This window comes from Corythoichthys intestinalis, chromosome 8 (assembly GCF_030265065.1).
Source record: "Corythoichthys intestinalis isolate RoL2023-P3 chromosome 8, ASM3026506v1, whole genome shotgun sequence".
Taxonomy (NCBI): Eukaryota; Metazoa; Chordata; class Actinopteri; order Syngnathiformes; family Syngnathidae; genus Corythoichthys; species Corythoichthys intestinalis.
This window is the reverse complement of record NC_080402.1, coordinates 50520818-50539489: the sequence shown is the minus strand read 5'-3', so window position 1 is coordinate 50539489 and position 18672 is coordinate 50520818. Positions and strand designations below refer to the sequence as shown.

At 38.9% G+C, this 18672-nt stretch overlaps 2 protein-coding genes across 7 annotated transcripts in view; both read left to right on the top strand.

Moving 5' to 3' along the window:
• LOC130920912 (zinc finger protein Aiolos-like) overlaps window positions 1-7935 on the top strand; it is a 33105-nt gene extending 25170 nt beyond the window's left edge. For all 4 annotated transcript variants that reach the window (XM_057844453.1, XM_057844451.1, XM_057844450.1 and 1 more), the window contains exon 8: window positions 3122-7935. In XM_057844453.1, coding sequence (XP_057700436.1) covers window positions 3122-3744 — 623 coding nt within the window. In that variant the 3' untranslated portion in view covers window positions 3745-7935. The remainder of the gene's footprint in view (window positions 1-3121) is intronic.
• Window positions 7936-16340: 8405 nt separating this feature from the next.
• LOC130920439 (protein AF-17-like) overlaps window positions 16341-18672 on the top strand; it is a 43096-nt gene continuing 40764 nt past the window's right edge. For all 3 annotated transcript variants that reach the window (XM_057843661.1, XM_057843660.1, XM_057843659.1), the window contains exon 1: window positions 16341-16662. In XM_057843661.1, the coding sequence (XP_057699644.1) occupies window positions 16554-16662 (109 nt within the window). In that variant the 5' untranslated portion in view covers window positions 16341-16553. The remainder of the gene's footprint in view (window positions 16663-18672) is intronic.

Here is an 18672-nt window from a genome sequence, read left to right as displayed (position 1 = left end):
TATGCTCTTTTATGTGCCTTTATGCTACACTATGTGGACATGGATCTTGAGCTACACCTATCAATCAAATAGTTGAGAACAATTTTAAACCTCCGTCAAGTCGGCGGCCCATTAATAACGGTGTCAATCGTTTGTGCTACGTTTGTAGTGGTTTGTGCTGTAAAAATTTTCGTTTTTGCTGTTATTGTTTTTGAGATATTAATTTCGAGTGATGACGTCATGCGGCCCCCCATTTATTGCAAAATGGACCCAAATTGGTACCATTCGTTTATGCTATGTTTGTGCTGTAAAAATGTTTGTTTGTGCTGCTCTCGTTGGATAGATATTGAGATATTGATTTAGAGTGATGACGTCAATCGCAGCACTTCCGTCACGGCTGATGAAGTGTACCAAGTCTCTTAATAACAGGGGTGTCCCAACAACTAGCACAAACATAGCACAAACGAATGGCACCCATCAGGTCCATTTTGGAGTAGATGGCAGCCAGCACCCCATTGTTGGTACGCTTCGTCAACTGTAACAGAGGTGCTACAATTTTCATCATTACTCGAAATTAATATCTCGACAAACGAGCACAAACGTAACATGAACGAATGGCACCATTTCAGGTCCATTTTGCAATAAATGGGGGGGTGCTTGACTTTGTTAGTGTTGTTAATAACGGCCTTAGAGTATAACAGCATTTCTAACGGCGTTATATTTTCAGGAGTGAGTAATAATTAATTAAAAAACTAATTAATTACTTTTCCCATTTTTGCAACGCCGTTACCATTACTGAGGATGTGAAGGGGCGCGTTACTACAATTTGGTTGAATGAGGAGAAAGTTGTCTGGTTTTATCACAGCTGCCCAGAAGATATCATAGCGGGAGGGGGGAGGAAGAAAGGGGGTGGTGACGCCGTTGCAAACGCGATGATGATTGGGTAGGTGTCTCAGTGCGTTAGCATAGCATTCGTGTTCTCATCAGCATTAGAATTTTGTGTAGCGAGCATCATCTTAAACTTTTAGACAACTTGGACAACTTTTTTTTTTTTAACAAACAGTTCCCTTGTAGATGCTACGTATATAATATTATATATATATATATAGGCCTATATATATATATTTTTTTTTTTTCCATTAATAATATTATTACCAATAAAAGTCACTTTCCCTAAATTTTTAAACAGTTCGTGGCATCCAGGTAGGTACAATTAAGTGAAAATAATGTACTGTTTTCCTGCTGAGTGTGCAGTATCATCACCATCAACCCTTGTAGACGGTGTAATATAATAATATATATATATATATATATATGTGCAGTATCATGACCATCAACCCTTGTAGACGGTGTAATATATATATATATATATATATATATATATATTTTTTTTTTTTTTTTTTTTTTTTTTTAATTATTATTATTATTATTGTTACCAAAAAAAAGTCACTTGCCCTAAATTTTTCTTCAATGACGTATCCATGAACCTTGTGTGATGTTATTATTAATCAAAACAACTAGAGCAAAGATGGGAGAGGCAGGAGATTCACAAATCACATAAATTCACATCACATAAATATCTATACATATTAGGGGTGTGACGATACACACAAGTCACAGTTCGTTGCGGGTCCAGTACAAAAGAAAAACAAAAAGGCTTGTTTTCCTCACGGCATTTGAAAATTTGCATACTGTTACAGTTCTATAGGTTAAATTTTTAAATTCAATCAGTTAATAGAAACATCTTTTATGTGAAAGATGTTATAGAATGTATAATGTAATAACGAGTAGAACATGACAAGTAACGTCTGTTACTTTGCAGAGTAACTAATTAGTCTTACAAGTTCAATTACTTTTTGTAAGAAATCATTTGTAACTGTAACTAATTACTTTTTTAAAGTAAGATTAACATCACTGGACGTCATCACTCGAAATTAATATCTCAATATCTCAAAAACGATAGCCGCACAAACAAAAATTCTTTCAGCACAAACCAGCAAAAACGAATGACATAATTTTTCTATAAATTTGCGTCTGATGTGGGGCCAACTTCACGGAGGTCAATTTTAACCATTTTAATTCAGACATTTTGAACAGTTCTATTATTTGCCTTTTGAGAAAAAAGTTGGGGAAGACCAGAATGTGCATGACTGTCCATCTATACATGTTCTTTTCCCATTTTCAGTTGCTATATGTGAAACAACCATGTGATTTGTCCATAAAGTGTAGTTTTATAGGAGCTTTTACATCATTTCCACATTTTGTTTCAATGTCTTAGCTACTTGTTTGTCTGCTGCTGGCTTCCATGTCTTGCCAGGAGCCAGAAAGAGTTGTCTCAGCTGCTCTCAATTCTCAACAACGGCTGTGTCATAGGTGGGTATCGGTAACCATCCATAAATGAGTGCATAGGTATCGGAAGGACAAACATGTTTAATCATGAGTTGACTCTATTTAACTTGAACACATACGTAATCAGACAAGTTATCACAATTTCAGTAAATGGCTTAATTTTCAAAGCTTATTTGTTTACACACACATAACTTCATCTCTGTAGTAAGAAACATGCTTTAGTTTCCCACTTGAGTCTAAATCTGTCTGCGATAGAGTTCATGGGCAAAACACCTTCAAATATCTTTATCAGCTCGACAAATGAAGTGAGATCTCGCAGTATGATAACCACAGGGGGAAAAGCGAAGTAATGACTTCAACCGCAGAGAGAAAAAGGCGGGAGGCGAGAAACGTGAGCAGGTGCCTCTCTGTCTGTGGCGCAGCTGCAATTGAGGCCCTTTTGTGAGTCATCTGCTTCCTATCAGCTCTCTATCCTCTCGCTCTATGCCTCCGAGCACAACTGCTTCCTCTGGATTCTTAAATCTTAAATCTTTTGACCTGTGAACCTAGTGTTCTCCAATTTCTGAGTGAGGTTCTTTTTGTAGCCCCAGAGCTTGGTATCGTTCTCTTCTCCTCAAACCTCAAGTGGACCCTGAAGGGTTTCTACTTGATTTTTTTGTTCTATTTTTGAGAAATATCTGCTTGAATAGCAGCTCTCAGCATGTCCTTTTTGATCTAGCTATGAAATGTTGTAAAATGTATGCCTCCCCCCTCCTTGACTCGATCATGCTTTGTTTTTGTGACGATGATCTAGGTGATAATGGTGTCTGTCTGGACCTGAGCTTGAACAGGAATCCAGTTCACCAACAGGACCCTCCATTAGGCTCCCCTGGGCCTGACGTCCACTGCCAACAGCCGTTAATGCGTTCAGGCCCAGAAAGTGATCTAGCTCACTCGCAAAGGCCATACCCAGTTCTGCTAAACCGCAATGAAATCAGTCCTATTGGCCTTACCAATGGCCACAAGATGATCATGCCGATGCCAGGTGTCCTTCATTCCCACCAACAACAACCTGGCATGGAAACCTTCCACAATGATGGCTCTCAGGGATCTCATATCATGTATAGCCTAGGCCAGTTGCTAGGAGGACTGAACCATCAGAATGGGATGCCACACCCTCAGTCCATTCCCTTGTCACCCCTGGAAGCTTTGCAGGTAGCGCGGGCTGAAGGAGAGGCTGGTGGGATTCCTGGGGCATTGTACTCCTGCAGCCACTGCAAGGTGATCTTTCTTGACTATGTCATGTTCACGATCCACATGGGATGTCACGGATTCCGCGACCCACTTGAGTGCAATGTGTGTGGTCATCGCAGTCGGGACCGATATGAGTTCTCATCACACATAGTTCGTGGAGAACACCGGCTGGAAACGAAGTAGATATCATGCTATTATGTGCACACATTAAACAGTTACGTAAGAAATAATAAACAAATGACTGAGTGTGTTAACTGTAAGAGGTAGCTAATGAAATCAGAAAGGACTATACGTTGTGTGTCTGAGTGTATATTATAGCAGTAGCAGTGATGAATGGCAGGCTCTTAATTGTACTGTGCTGAAATGGGTCTATATCAGTTTTATGTCTTGCATTAGCATTAGCAGTTATTCATATAGAGCAGTCAAATGTTCACCAAAAAAGTAAAAATATATTCTGCTTGTGAATCAAAAAATCATTGTAAGGAGGTAAAAATAAAATTATTTTTGTCACGTTAACGCCTTCCCCATGTTGTGGTTCATCATCCAAAAACATTTGTTAAGGAGAAACAATAGCAGAAATAATTTTATAGGTCACGTCTCAGCTTTGTAGGCTGTGGCACACCTTTGACGTGTTGTAACACAGCAGTGCAAATCACCAATTTCATGAGTAATGACTTTGATTCTTTGTACAATAATATAATATTTACGGATATTACAAAGTCTGCCACAATTCGAGTTCACATTCAATCGATCAGTTTCATATATTATTACATTTCATTTAAAGCAACACTATGTAACTTTTTGATTTTGGTCGATTTTAAAAACGCCGGTGGACAAAAGCGGTAGTGTTTTGCATAGTGTCGTAAAATCATCAATCAATAAAAAATTAATCTCCCGGTCGCCTGCAGATGGCTCAAACAACATTTCCGTTTCCAGTGGCTGTGTGAAAGCTGAATAGTAATATGGTAATGAATCGAGTTATGGCTAAACAATAGCGTATGACAGTTAGCAACCAAGTGGCTTAGTGTGGGGATCGTCACGTTACCGAGTAGAAGTCGGGCCAATGTTTATTCTTGAGTATCCTGGTACCCTCCGTTTTTTGTTCCTCCTCAGACAAAACTTTTTGTCTCTTTTGTTGCTCTGCCATCTTTGCAGAATTCGCGCAAAAGCGTTCATAGGCCTGTCGCAATAACAAATTTGGGTGGGTGATAAATTATCTCTTAAATTATTGTGATATTATTGCCTCACCCCCCAATTTTTTTAAACAATTTACAATAACACAGTGAGAATACAGTACATAGAGATCAAGTGCACCCATTTACATGCAATAAATGTTTACTCTTAAATTCAAATACTTTTTAAGACATCACAACCATAAACAATAGACCATGCCTCTTTTTAGTAAAAAAAACAATATTAATACCGCACAGAAACACAGAATAAATAAAATGTCTTTTTCAAGAGAAAATAAAATCGCACTTCAATAGCTTAAGCATTTAGACCTTTTCTGTTATAAAAAAAAAAAAAAAAAACTTCAGTAAGGGGTGAAGGGAAAAGGTACCGTTCTCGCACATGCCATATAATTGTTTGCATTAGTCTAACACATTCATTTAACTATAGTTTAGGCAGACTTCACTCAGTGGCCTTGACACAGTAAAGTTAATCACCTTATCGGGGCTCCTGAGGAGGAAAAGGAAAAATGGTACCGTTTTCTCGTAGGCACCGTCTAACTTGCATTACTCGAACACACGTAATATAATCAATCAGGGAATAGTATCATTTCTCATATTCACTGTAGGACTGCACTACTCTAACACACCTAATGTAAAATAAATAGCACACCATAGTTTAAAGAAACAGAATAGATACACAAAGCCATCTTATCACAGAATCCCAACGTGTGCGTCTCAAGCAAGATTGACACACAAACTCTGGCAATCAGTTCTCCCGACAAACGAACAAGGACAAAGACCAGCGCACTTTGTCCTAAAACAAGTAGTGCCAGCCCGATAACAAAGTTGATAGCAGGCGCTTGTGACGTCAAGACCAGCGTCGGTCGCTGTGGCAACCACATCCCATCCACACACGAACTTAAACAGCCCGAAACCAGCCAGAGAGGGATGATCCCAAAGCAACGCCCGGACACACCTTCGGCCGGCCCACTACATCACGGACTTAAAAACACTGGACACTGAGATAACACAGATTTGCTGCTCGGAAACATTTTCTATGTAGCCTTGCTTTGGATCCAGAATGGTCCCTCCGTTGTCTGTTTTTGCCTTGTTTTTTGACCATTGTCGACGAATAAATTGTCAACCTGGTTTCGGTGAGTCTTCTTCAAACTTTTGGAACATGGATTCAGTACAAAGGGTTAACATCAGAGATGAACACGCGGAGTTCCGCCTTCCCGGTTGGCGCGCGCGGGGGCAGCACCGGCAGAGCGGCACTTTGTTCAGCTGTCGCTGTTTCCGTGCGCCTTGGCCGGGGGGGGGGGGCGAATTCCAACAGGGGGAAGTGTAAATAAATTATAGAATTAAGATTTGTTATTAATGAAAAAAAAGTTTTCGTTGGCTGTCAACGAGTAGCATTTGCAATCGCTACACAAAAATAGCAATGTAAATTGCCCAAAAGAATAATCAGAGACCTAAGACAACCAGAGGATATAATATATAAAATAGATGCGTGGTGGTAAAGGGTAGAATTTTGAAAGAGGAGAATGTCATTGTCAGTCGCATAAGAAAAAGGTGTCGATAAAAAAGCTAAGCCTATGCTTTGGTCGGCTCGTTTTTTTCGTCCTTTTCAGCCCTCGACACTCAAGCCATCTCTTTAACTGAACATTTGTATGTTCTTCCACATCTTTACCAGGGAATTTGGCACCAGGGACATCATTTTCGGACAACATTGGTCTGTAAACATCTCGTTTGGACACGATTTCCAGTAGCGTGCCCCCTTAGCAACATTAGCATCATGAATATTAATGAGCGGAAGTGACGTGTAGCGTGCGGTACCCCCATTGGACTTCAACAACAACAGAGAAAGAGTAATTAAATAGCAGTAACAAAAAATTTGTATTATGTAGTATTAAACAAGATTAAACAGAGATAAAACGGTCTCATTTATTCAGCAATGTAGCGGACTACACTTTCCATGAGGGAACGCCACTTTGCGCAGTCTCGTTTGTATTTCACACATCAAGCGAACACATCTGTAATTGTCGATTGAAGTGACGAGGAAGGCTTCGCTTGTTGCAATGCAGTTTTGCTTACCAAGCAGTGAAAACTATAGAGGGTTATGGTGTTTCAAATGAGCATGTAGATTTGTTGTGTTGGCCGTCTTTGTTGAAACAACCTTTAAACAAATTTTGCAGACTGGTTCATCCTTTTTGGTTGCCTCGTCATTTTCATTTGGTTTAAAATAAAAATATTACCACACCAGGGGTTGTGGTGTTTGGCTTGGAAATCGGGATTCTAGGCAGTGCTTAATTTGTAAATCATAAGGTGCCGGAACACAAAGTACGTTTGACAGCGCAGGGATGACGGGACGGGTACAGGTCCCGGAACATACACAGAAAATGGTGCTGAAAACAACACACAAATGCCCACTTGCTATGCTTATGCACTTAAAAGCCTCAATTTCAGATAATATCCATGGTATAAATGTTATGACAACAATTTACAATTATTTAGGCTAACAGGTCTAACTTGTAAAACATAGAAGAAAAAAATCAGAGATTACAATAAATAACACAAAACCATTCTTTTGCGAGTTCCATCTCCCCTGTCTGTTCTTGCCCCAAAGTTCCCACCACCTTACAAATTGTGCAGCCCAAACCCGGATTTCCCATAAGGGTACTGGCCTGTTGCTCTGGCTGTTGGTAGTAGGGATGTCCCAATCCAGGTTTTTGCACTTCCGATCCGATACCGATATTGTTTTGCACTTCCGATCCGATACCGATACTGGCCGATACCGATACCGGCCTATCTGAGCATGTATTAAAGTTTAAAGTTATTTAGCCTCCTTACGTAGTTGTCAGACTCATGTTGAAAAGGGTTTTAGTACTCTTGATAACAACTAGCCAGCTGAATTAGGTGAGTTTGAATAACACACAATGGTTGGTAACAAGAAACTGACCTGTTTATTCAGTGACAAACACAAAACATTCTAAATAACATACAGAAATGGCACAATCAGTCAGTAAAACGTGCAAATAATATTGTAAACTGTCAGTGGAAAATCCCACAAACTTCCCAAGCTATTAGATGCTTTTAATGTTTCGTGCATTAGTTACAAAAATTGTATAAAAAGCCTCTCAGGTTTAAATAAACGACTATTTCTGTATCAAGTTAACATTTTAAAACAGTAAATAAAATACTCAAGTCCCCATTCTGTATCAGCAGCTTTAAACTACATTCAATTAATTTAATTTTGCGAATCAACTGTTAAAGTTGTTAAAATTGCTCCCATTATTCCATAATTTCCCTTTTGTCTACTTTTGACATGTGAAAGTTTTAAAACTGTTTTGAAGATAGATTCAAGTCAAGATTTTGCCGATTTAGGAGTATTTTAGATAAAAAGTTAATTAGGTTCGCTTGGAAGGTTCAATACAACAGCCTACAAGGGAAGTCTCCTGCTTTAAGATGGCGGCTGTTTACTAACGCACGTAGTTTTCAATGTATGTGTTGCTAACGGCGTCGAGTCTGTCATTGTGCATCTAGTTCTATATACATATGATATCTATTAGACAAGCATAATTAATGTTTATGCTGCATTCAAGAGAAGTGGGAAGTCGGATTTATCCAATTCGGATGGTACCAGTTCCGACCTCAAAGCGTTCCAAGCAAATGTAAAAAATGATGCTCTGATCGCGACGAGGTGTTTTTTTTATTTTGGCCATCCAAAAGACATTTTGACGTCCAGCGAACCTGCCTTCCTATAAGCGATCAAATAGTAGAGGAAAAACGACGGCTGCGTTATAGCCCACACTGTAAACTCCCATTTTTTAGTTACATCCTTTGCTGATCGTCAATATAAAATCATAGCACAACAAAGATGATGTCAGACTTTTCCGGCCTCCGACTAGGAAAATATCATTGGAACGCCACTCGAACTGGGAGGTCCAAGTCGCGAAGTCGGAGAAAAAACAACTACTCCGACGTCCAAGTTGTTTCAATCTGACGTCACTGGTCAAAATGGCGCTCATGAAAACGTATTGAATGATAAAACAATAATGAAGTAAATCAAGTTTATTTGAGACGCCATGTATTTTTTTCTCATACAGTGAATTATCTCTGTTGTGCTATGTTTTTATATTGACGATCAGCAAAGAATATAGCTAAAAAGAGGCAGTTTACATTGTGGGCTATAACGCAGCCGTCGTTTTCCCTCTACTTTTTGATCGCTTATAGGAAGGCAGGTTCGCTGGAGGTCAAAATGTCTTTGGATGGTCAAAATAAAAAACACCTCGTCGCGATCAGCCATCTTTGTTGTTTACATTTGCTTGGAACGCTTTGAGGTCGGAACTGGTACCATCCGAGTGGGATAAATCCGACTTCCCACTTCTCTGGAATGCAGCATAAGTGTTGGATGGTGTGTCTTTACTCACGAGAGATAATGGCTCGTCATCCGGAATGAATTCTTCGGCAATGACTCCTGTTATTGCCTGGGCTTTGGGACTGTCGAGTGCCAGTTTGTCACGCATAGCAAAAGTTTCTGCCGGTGTTAGTTGCGTAGGACCTTTCTTTTTGTCTTCGGTTTTCTTAACGTACTCCTCATATTGTTTGTTGTGGTATTTCGCTAAATGCTTGATTAAATTGGTTGTATTAAAACTTCTTACAGCTTTACCACTATGCTTGACTTTATTGTGGCATATGTTGCACTCTGCCTCTTCGTCTTTGTCGTCCTTTAAGGTGAAATGATCCCACACAGCTGACATTTTTACCGAGTCTCTCGGTAAATTGGGAGACGGTAATGTAAATGTAGTGTGTTGAAGGTGTGCCGTAAAATGCGGACCGGATTTTAGGGAAACCGAAGCAAACACTGGAATGGATTAGGTAAATCGGTGCGCTGGAAAACCCGGACCGGATTTTGAAAAAAAAAAACTGGATCGGAAGTCTTGATCGGAATTTTTCCGTGTTCCGATCCGATACCGATGCGCATTTTTTTGCCCATATCGGTGTCCGATATGGGCAAATCCAAATATCCAAATATCGGATCGGGACATCTCTAGTTGGTAGTCCACCTGGCTGGCTGCTGGTGCTGTAGCTGGCCCCCATTCCAGGTGGCACTGAACCTGACCACCTGCTGCCACGGTAGCAGCCTCCTGCCCCGGCTTGGCTGGCTGTCCGTGAACCTGGCTAGCTGCTACGGCGCTAACCTTCTGCTGCACTCGGTCCTGCCCGTCGGCATGATTGATTGTTGCTTTTCTGACTCATTTTGAACCATCTTCCTTCTTTTTGAAAAAACTGAGTAAATGCAACTGTCTTTTTGGCGTGTTGAAATATCGTTTTATCCTGGCTTCTTGCTCCCCAGATGCCGCAAGTTTCCGTTTTTTTTTTTTTTTTAATGTCAGGGGCGTGATTTGTTAGTCCAGCATTTCAATGCGTCAACAAATCTCCAACTCTTTCAAATGACGTTAAATTTTTATAAACAACATGCAATTTGTGGAATTTGTTCTGTGAATGAATTTATGTATATTGTTATTTTATTTTATACATTTTATAAAAATGTTTTTATATTATTATTATTTTCTATACACCAGAGGTGTCGGATCTGCCCAAATAAGTCCCGGAACACAGGGAAGCCAAAATCAAGAGGGGCCGGATCTTGTTCCGGCAGGATCCGGCACAAATTAACCCCTGATTCTAGGGTACTGAGAGAGGTGGGCGAAAGGCGGACTGCAGCCAGACTCCTCTCGGATTTTCCGTCCCTTTTTGTCTTTCTCACTCTGCTCGCTCATTGCCGTGCGCCGGCTGTGCACTCGGCCCCACCTCCCTCCATTGAGTGATGGTCACTCAAACTCAAATGTACAAAACGAACATACCCAGAAATCAATAAAACAGCACATGCACCCGGGGCGATAAATCGCAGCGGGTAAAATTACCACCGTCATTTTTATTTACCGTGCGATAAATGGAATTATTGCATATCGCGACAGGTTTAAGCGCTCGCATTGACTTCTGTCTTTATAATGAATGGGAAAGGGGAAAGTGACGTATGCAATGAAGCAGTCAGCACATTTGTAGTTTTTTTTGTGTGGCAGGGTTCCTGCCACCCTCCGTACTGGTGAAAGAGACCCCAGACCCCCTTGAGATATAAAAGTGGTGTCATTCAACTTGTTGTCAGTTGACATATCATCACAAATGTGATGAAAATATTTTATAAAGGTTATAGGTAAAAGTTACCTATTGTTGCAATAAAAAATATCAAGGAATTTTGACATTTTTTGTCATTTTGTTGCTGAAACATTTTTACTCAACAGCAGAGATGGGTACTAACGCGTTGCATTTACTTGAGTAACTTTTTGAGAAACAGAGTAGTTTTACTAAGCCATACATTTTACTTTTACTTGAGTAGATTTGTGAAGAAGAAACGCTACTCTTACTCCGCTACTTTGAGCGACACTAGTTGTTACAGTTTCCCTCTTTAATCTACATATTAGATTTTACTTTTTTTTTTTTTTTTGCCAGAGACACCAACAGTGGCGCTACCAGTTTCATCAATGAGATGATGCAACAATAATCACATGACTCCGTTATACCAATCAGACTCAAGCTTGACATTTGACATAAAGCGCTCACGTCAACATGACTAAAAGGCACAGATTTTAACCTCCCTCCCGATTTTTATTTTTCACTGTTTGACCACGGAAAACCGGATGATCCTTTTAGTTTCCTAATAGGAAATATATTTTCTCAACCATAGGGCACTCGTGCTCTTTGGACGAATGCTACTTCATTTTTGTATTTTTGTTTTTTCTTGCCGGAATTGATTTTTTTCTGTATTTGGCTTAATGTGGTTATGTAATACGTTATAGCCTTTATCATTAACTATATTTTGCTTTGATGTGTAAAGCACTTTAAGGACTTCTAAGGGTTTTTGTAAAGGGCTATATAAATAAATTTGATTTGATTCTTCTTCAAAGTATAATAATAACAATTCATATAGTGCTGAGAAAAAATAACGTTGTTTCAAAAAAAAAAAAAAAAAAAAAAAAAACATCGTAAGCAGTTAATGTTACTCATTACTTGAGTATTCTTTTCACCAAATACTTTTTACTTGTACTTGAGTACATTTTTTGGATGAGTACTTTTACTAGAGTAATATTATTTGAAGTAATGCTACTCTTAGTTGGGTAATTTTTTTGGCTACTCTACCCACCTCTGCTAAACAGTATATCTAAACGATAATGATATTGATCGGTTTTGCATGTCAATTGATTTGATTGGATCATGACTTAATCGATATATCAATGAAGATTGATGTATCGTTACCCCTATCAGTATGCATTTGAGTAATTTACGTGTATCTTACTTGATGACAAATAGTTTTCTCAAGACTCAGTAGTTGTTTTCTTTTGGTTATTGAAAGCATTCATACTTTCACTATACTACTTTGAGACATTTTAGAGAAGATAAACCAGTTGAACTACAGAATCTTGGCATCAAAGTGGTGAATTGAGACTTGCTAATATAGCTACAATATCATTATATTTACTTTTATAATACATGGTTTGCTGAATGTGAGGCTGCCAGTGGGTTGGTAAAATTGAATAAGAAAACAAATTGGAACGCAAAATGCATTCTTGCTGGTGCTAAAACTTGTGAAGTACTGACAGTTTCACCTCAGTGCCTTCAATAGAGGGTGTTGGCTTCATCCAGCTGCCACCACACTATCTATCCATCAGTGGCAGTTCCCTTTTCTCACTTTAGGTTTGACAAGAAGTAACACTTATGAGGCAAACACCACAGCTTCGTGTCCAATGTGAGATTAGATATTCTCTCATCATTCTCCCACAATGCTTTTCTTTTTCCACTCAAAAGAGGTTGACTTTGAGGTTGCTTATGTGTGTCTAAATGAATATGAGGTTGACTTTGAGGTTGCTTATGTTTGTCTAAATGAGCGCATGTTGACTATATAACTTAAATGTTTAAAATGAATGTTGATAAAATACTCTTAATATAGATTACTCACAGAAATTTACATGAACATCATTTACTTTGTAGTGTTTAGCAATTAAAGAGATTAAAATTGAAAAAAATCTGAGCACATAGTTCATTAGTCTCATGACAGTAATTTTTGTGCACATGTGTTTTATTGAGGTTTTTTCTTTTTTTTTCCTTCTCTCTGTCAGACTGTGTTGTCCACAGGTTCAGCACCAAGAGCAGGACTGTTGAAGGGGCATGACTGTACGTCACTCCGTGTTGACACTTTACTGGAATTGGGTACAGACCCTTTTAGATAAGTCCGTTGTAAAGATTGTCTAAACATGCATGACATAATCTATTCTATACAGACTGATTAAATCCGTGGTAAAGATTGTCTATAAACATGCATGACATAATCTATTCTATACTGACATAAAATGTATGAACAATCAAATTAAACAAATTTTAACTAAATATTTAATGAAAACATGGAATGAATTATGAGTGACTTGCACATTACCTGAGCTTTATTACCATTTTATGTGGGATAATCTTTCGCATTTATGTCTTAAAATAGAGCTTGAGGTCAAACTTAATTAGTTGACCTGTTTTTGGAACGAAAAACCACTTCAATCAAAAAAAGGAAAATTTAAATCATGGAAAAAGTTTTTGAATGCGAAAAAATATTTGAGATTGAAAAATTTGCATTTGAACACCTAATTTTTCATTGAAAAAGTTTTCTTTGATTGAAGCAATCCTTTTTGTGTTTGGGCCATATAATGGGTAGGAGATTTGTGTCTAAATCATTTAATCCCAAAAAAGTTGCTTCAGTCAAAAAAAAAAACATTTTCAATCAAAGAAAAAAATCATTTGAAAAATAAAATTGCCCTCCCCTAATTTTTTTTTGTTGTTGTTGAAAATTACAAGCAAAGCAAATTACCGTCTAAGTTGGTAGTCACATGATCTGTGCAAAAAATTATTTTGACCGATTATAAAAAATAAATTTTTTTTGTTCATTTCATTCATTTTTGTTGCAGTTTTATTGCTTCACAACTTTTATATATATAGGAAAGTCAATTACATGCAATGACACTTTTCGGCCACCGGGGGGGCTGGACCCTCTGGTCCCCCCCTAAAAATCCGCTTATGACTTTTACTTGAGTTATTTTTAGGGTACACTTTTCACTCCTATGAGTAGCCTACCACATTATTCACTTAAGAATTTTAAGTGAAGGCCTTTCCAGTAAAAGATTCAGGAGCGGAATGGTGCTTTGATCCTGAAAGTATGACGGCGACTGTCAAAACCCAATGTTGGGGTGAAAAAAAAACAAAAAAAAAACACACGCATCTCATCTCCAAGAAGAAAACGGTCTGCCAATGTCAGATTTGTATACACAAGTGGTAACAACAAGCATAATAATGTGCTTGTGTAGCTTAATCTGTTTCCACCGAGATTTATTATTTATTTATTCCACGGAGCTCTCCCCAGCTGCAGATTATCTTTGAGTCAGACGAGTCGCGCAGATGTTCATGCAGCAAACAACCCTAAACTCAGTTGTCAGTTCAATTGGTTGATATACCGACATGTGATCAACATAGATAGTTAGCTCTTATTGGTTCAAATGCACGTTTTCTGGAACAGCAAAAAAAGAAAAAGAACAAGCTTGTTGAATTAATGCGATTAAAAAAGGGCAATGCAACAGAAAATTATTAGATCTTAAAGAGAAAGGAAAAAGTTGAAGAGGCTTATTTATGTTATTTATTTTTATTTGCTCTGAGGGGGGGGGGGGGGTCAGAACATATTGCATGTCAATGTGCACTTTGTGCGTATTTTTGTTCATTTATGTTAGGCTACTTATTTATTTCCTTATCATTTAAAAAGTCAATGTCTGCGTGATCTTTAAAATATATTCCATGTCACTATGCATAATGTAAGTCATTTGTACTTATTTTTGTTAAAGTTACTTAGATCATTATTATTTTAAAAACTTAACTGTTATTTTGAACCGATTCAGGGTGTACCCTGCCTACTGCCCAGAATTAGCTGGGATTGTCTCCATCCCCCCCATGACCCTAGTGTGGATAAGCGGCTGGGAAAATGAATGAATGAACTGTTATTTTGCAAATCAATGAAAAAAAAAAAATACAATTTTAAAAGAAAATCAGCGTCTCATGTATGCTATGTGACTGTATGTGTAATGGGGTAGCCTTGGACGTGTAAAACCAGTTTTTTTGTCAGTGTGTGTATGTGTTATAGATATAACTGTGCCAAAAGAGTTTTGATCGCGCATTGATGTTGGAAGCAAGGGCGTAGGTTTGCATAGGGATGGTAGGGACATAACACGACTAATTTTTCAGGATGCTTCAATTGTCCCCACCAACTTTTAAGCAAACTTATTTGCATTATATAATGACTTAAGTTATATAGGCAATTTAGATTGTGTTCCCTTATGTTGTACAGATAGAATTCACAATATCATGACTAAGTGAATTATTTTCATTATGTTCAGACTTATATTTACCCCTTTTCACTTGCTGAATGTCCCAGTCCATTTTTTCCTCAAACACACATTTGATTGACAGCCCCAACACAAATAAAACATGTTGACAACATGCCACCTCCTCCGCCCGCTTTGAAGAGAAGGGATATTAGATGTTTTTGTTTGTTTGTTTGTTTGTTTGTTTGTTTGTTTGTTTGTTTGTTTGGCCAGCAGCCGCCACTGTAAGTAATGTTAAAATATGTCAATGTTGTGAAGGTGGGGAACACACCACTAATTTTGTTACTGAAAGTCCCACCTGCATCAGAGTTAGCATAACAATAAACTGTAAATTTGCTAACCTGCAACACTCAAATAGGAAACTGCTTAGAGAGGTGTCCTCTTGTATGTGTTTTCTACTGCTAATGTTAATTAAACTGTGAGAAATGTAGTGAACCGGGGTTTACCTCCTCTCCAATTTTCATTTTTATTTTATCTACTGTATGTGGTCTTAAAGCAGCCCAAAAGAGCTTTCATATTTTGGCTGTGCTTGTGGATAAAAGCAGTAGTTTTCCTTGAAGGAAAGCTCAATTTTTATTTATTTTTGTGATTACCTGAGTTTTTTTTCCAGTTATATTTAATTTCTTTATATTATGACTATCCTACAAATGTTAATACCAAACCTACGCCCTTGGTTGGAAGGTTTACATAATTTAAAAAAAAAAACGGTTGGCGTCTTACGTTTTTTAAAACTATCAATGTTAATCTATATATTTTTTAATCTGCTGCTAGATGCACAAAATAGAAAAGTGTAACAAATATGATGACGGACACACCGCGCGACATGGGCTGGTGAAATCGCTTGTAATTGTTATCAGGGCTTTTTTTGTCAGGCACCTGCGGATGGCGCTGTCGTCCCGTTATTTAGAAAGTATCGCATCCAGCGGTTTTAATGCTTCATATCTCGAGTGTGTATATTAAAAAGGACTTTGTGTGATAAAAGTGCACACGGTCGTCGATTATATTAATCCATAAAGAATCGGGTTGTGTCTGTTGAGAGTGGGAGTAAAAGACAGCTAATACGTGCTACTGCTACCTTTGCCGTGACATTTCTCCCGACCCGGAGGATTCGATGTGAGCATGCGCACTGCATCGCCTCTATGGGGACTGGGAGGACATCACGGAAAAAACGTAGCAGCGGCACCACCACAAACCTTACGCCGAAATTGCGCCAGTACCGCCGCGTACGACTAAGCGGCCCATGACTATGCCCTGTGCGGCGCTAGCGAGCGGGACTACCCCTTGACAGGCCTGAAGCGAGGTCTACGCCGCTACCGGGAGGGGGAAATACATTTCTTCATATGGGAGCAGCATGCGGGAAATGGTTGGTGGTTGCTGCGTGTGTTCCGACGAGCGAGGATGGGCTGAGAATCCGCTCGTTTACTGTGATGGACACGGCTGTAACGTCGCCGTACATCAAGGTAATGTTAGCCGCTGTTAGCGTGGAATTAGCAGACAGCTGTGACGACCGAGCCGGTTGCTGGAGGCTCCCCGAGGGTCGGCGTGCTGGCTGGAGGCAGCGGAGCCTACGTGCGTGCGTGCGTGTGTGGGAGGGATGGAGGGAGGGAAGGATAGGTAGGCGTGCGATTTGTTGTTTCCTCCCTGCTCTCAGGGCCAAACAGGGTGACAGTGAGCCTACATGGCCCCTTGATGGCATATTGTGTCGTCGCGTGCGTGAAACAACTGGCCCTGTCGTGCTCTAAAAAACAGATGGAAAACCCTGTCCTCTCTTATACACATGCGTTACTGGTTAAGGCAAACATAAAATCTATTTTAAGATAAAGATGATGGAATGGTCGAATGAAGTGCAAAGAAAACCATGGGAAAGAATATCAGGTCAAGGTGGAGTAATGGTTTGAACATGTGTCTCTCAGTTTTGAGGTTTTCTATTGAAATATTTCTGTGTGCAGTTTTTCAATGCTTTCATTGGTCTTCTGCTAGTACTCCGACAACCTCCCACATTCGAGAAACATGGCTAATTGAAAACTTTAAACGCCTTAACTACCTGGCAAAGAGTCCTTTGCCCTAGTCAGCTCGGAGACTCATTGGCTGTCATTGACGGCGCTAGACGTCCAATCCATTTGAAGTGGAAGGGCTGGTAGTGATCACCCTTCCACTTCAAATGGATCGAAGTGCTACTAGTGATGTAGTACCAGGGGTGAAAGTGGCTAGAATTTCTTACAGGAACTCCCCGACGTGAAGGTTGCCATGGAGCCAGAAAATTTGTTTCGTATTTATTTTAAAATTATTTATTTTTATTTTTTTTTTTGGGGGGGGGGGGGGCGGCAAAACTCCTAAACTACTGAAATGCAAAGAAAACTGTTTTGGCACAGTTATTTCTATAACACATAAAAAACTAATTTTCATTCAAAATTGTATTTTTTTTCAATGATTTGCAAAATAAAAGTTAACAAAAACAGAACCCCAACCTCCATCTCCTAATTTTTATTTTCCTTCATTTCCTCACATACCAAATGCCAAATCTACATTTTAACTACTTAAGAACACATGAATTATATTAAAATTGAAGTTAATTTCAACTTTCACTTTTGCTTTCTATTTTTTCTAAATAATAAAGATATAAGTAACATACATTCAGAAAAATACAATTGACTTATATTATGCAGAGTGAAATTGAATATATTTTGAAGATCGCGCAAACATTGACTTTTTTAAATCATAAGGAAATGAATAAGTAGCCTAACATAAATGAACAAATACATTATAAGTCCAAAGTGCACATTGACAGCTAAGATGTTCTGAACCTCCCCATCAGAGCAAATAAAACTAAATATGATAAATAAGCCTCCTCAACTCTTTCCTTGCTCTTAAAGATTTGATCCATTTTCTGTTGCATCGCCCTTTTTTGTAGCATCAAAAAACTTTTTTTGTTGTTGTTGCTGTTCCAGAAAACATGCACTAGCTAGCTAACTATCTCTGCTGATCACATGTCAGTATGTCAGCCAATAAACCCTACCCACGTGACGTCACAACTCTGCCCTCCTGACTGGTGCCGCCCAATTGTCCGTCAACACATCGTGTTTGCCTGTTACGGCTACGTACATTCCTCCTATTTACGGCGTGTTTTTCTGCTCGTTAACATTAATAATCAAAATGGTGAAGGCGTGTGTGGCGGTCGGTTGCAATAACAGAGAAGATAGACGGAGAGACTTGAAGTTCTACCGGATTCCGAGAGACCCGGAGAGGAGAGAGCGAGATGGGCTGCTGCAATTCGAGGAGAAAACTGGGCTCCAAACGATTACCACAGATTATGTAGTAGTCATGTTATATCTGGTAAGATGCATTTAATATATATTTAGAGGGTTTTGGGCTGACAACCACAATTGAGATCATTGCTAGGCTAATCGCCGACAACATACACGTATGTATGTAGTGAGAGTGCTATCGCTAAACCATATAAACATTAAAAG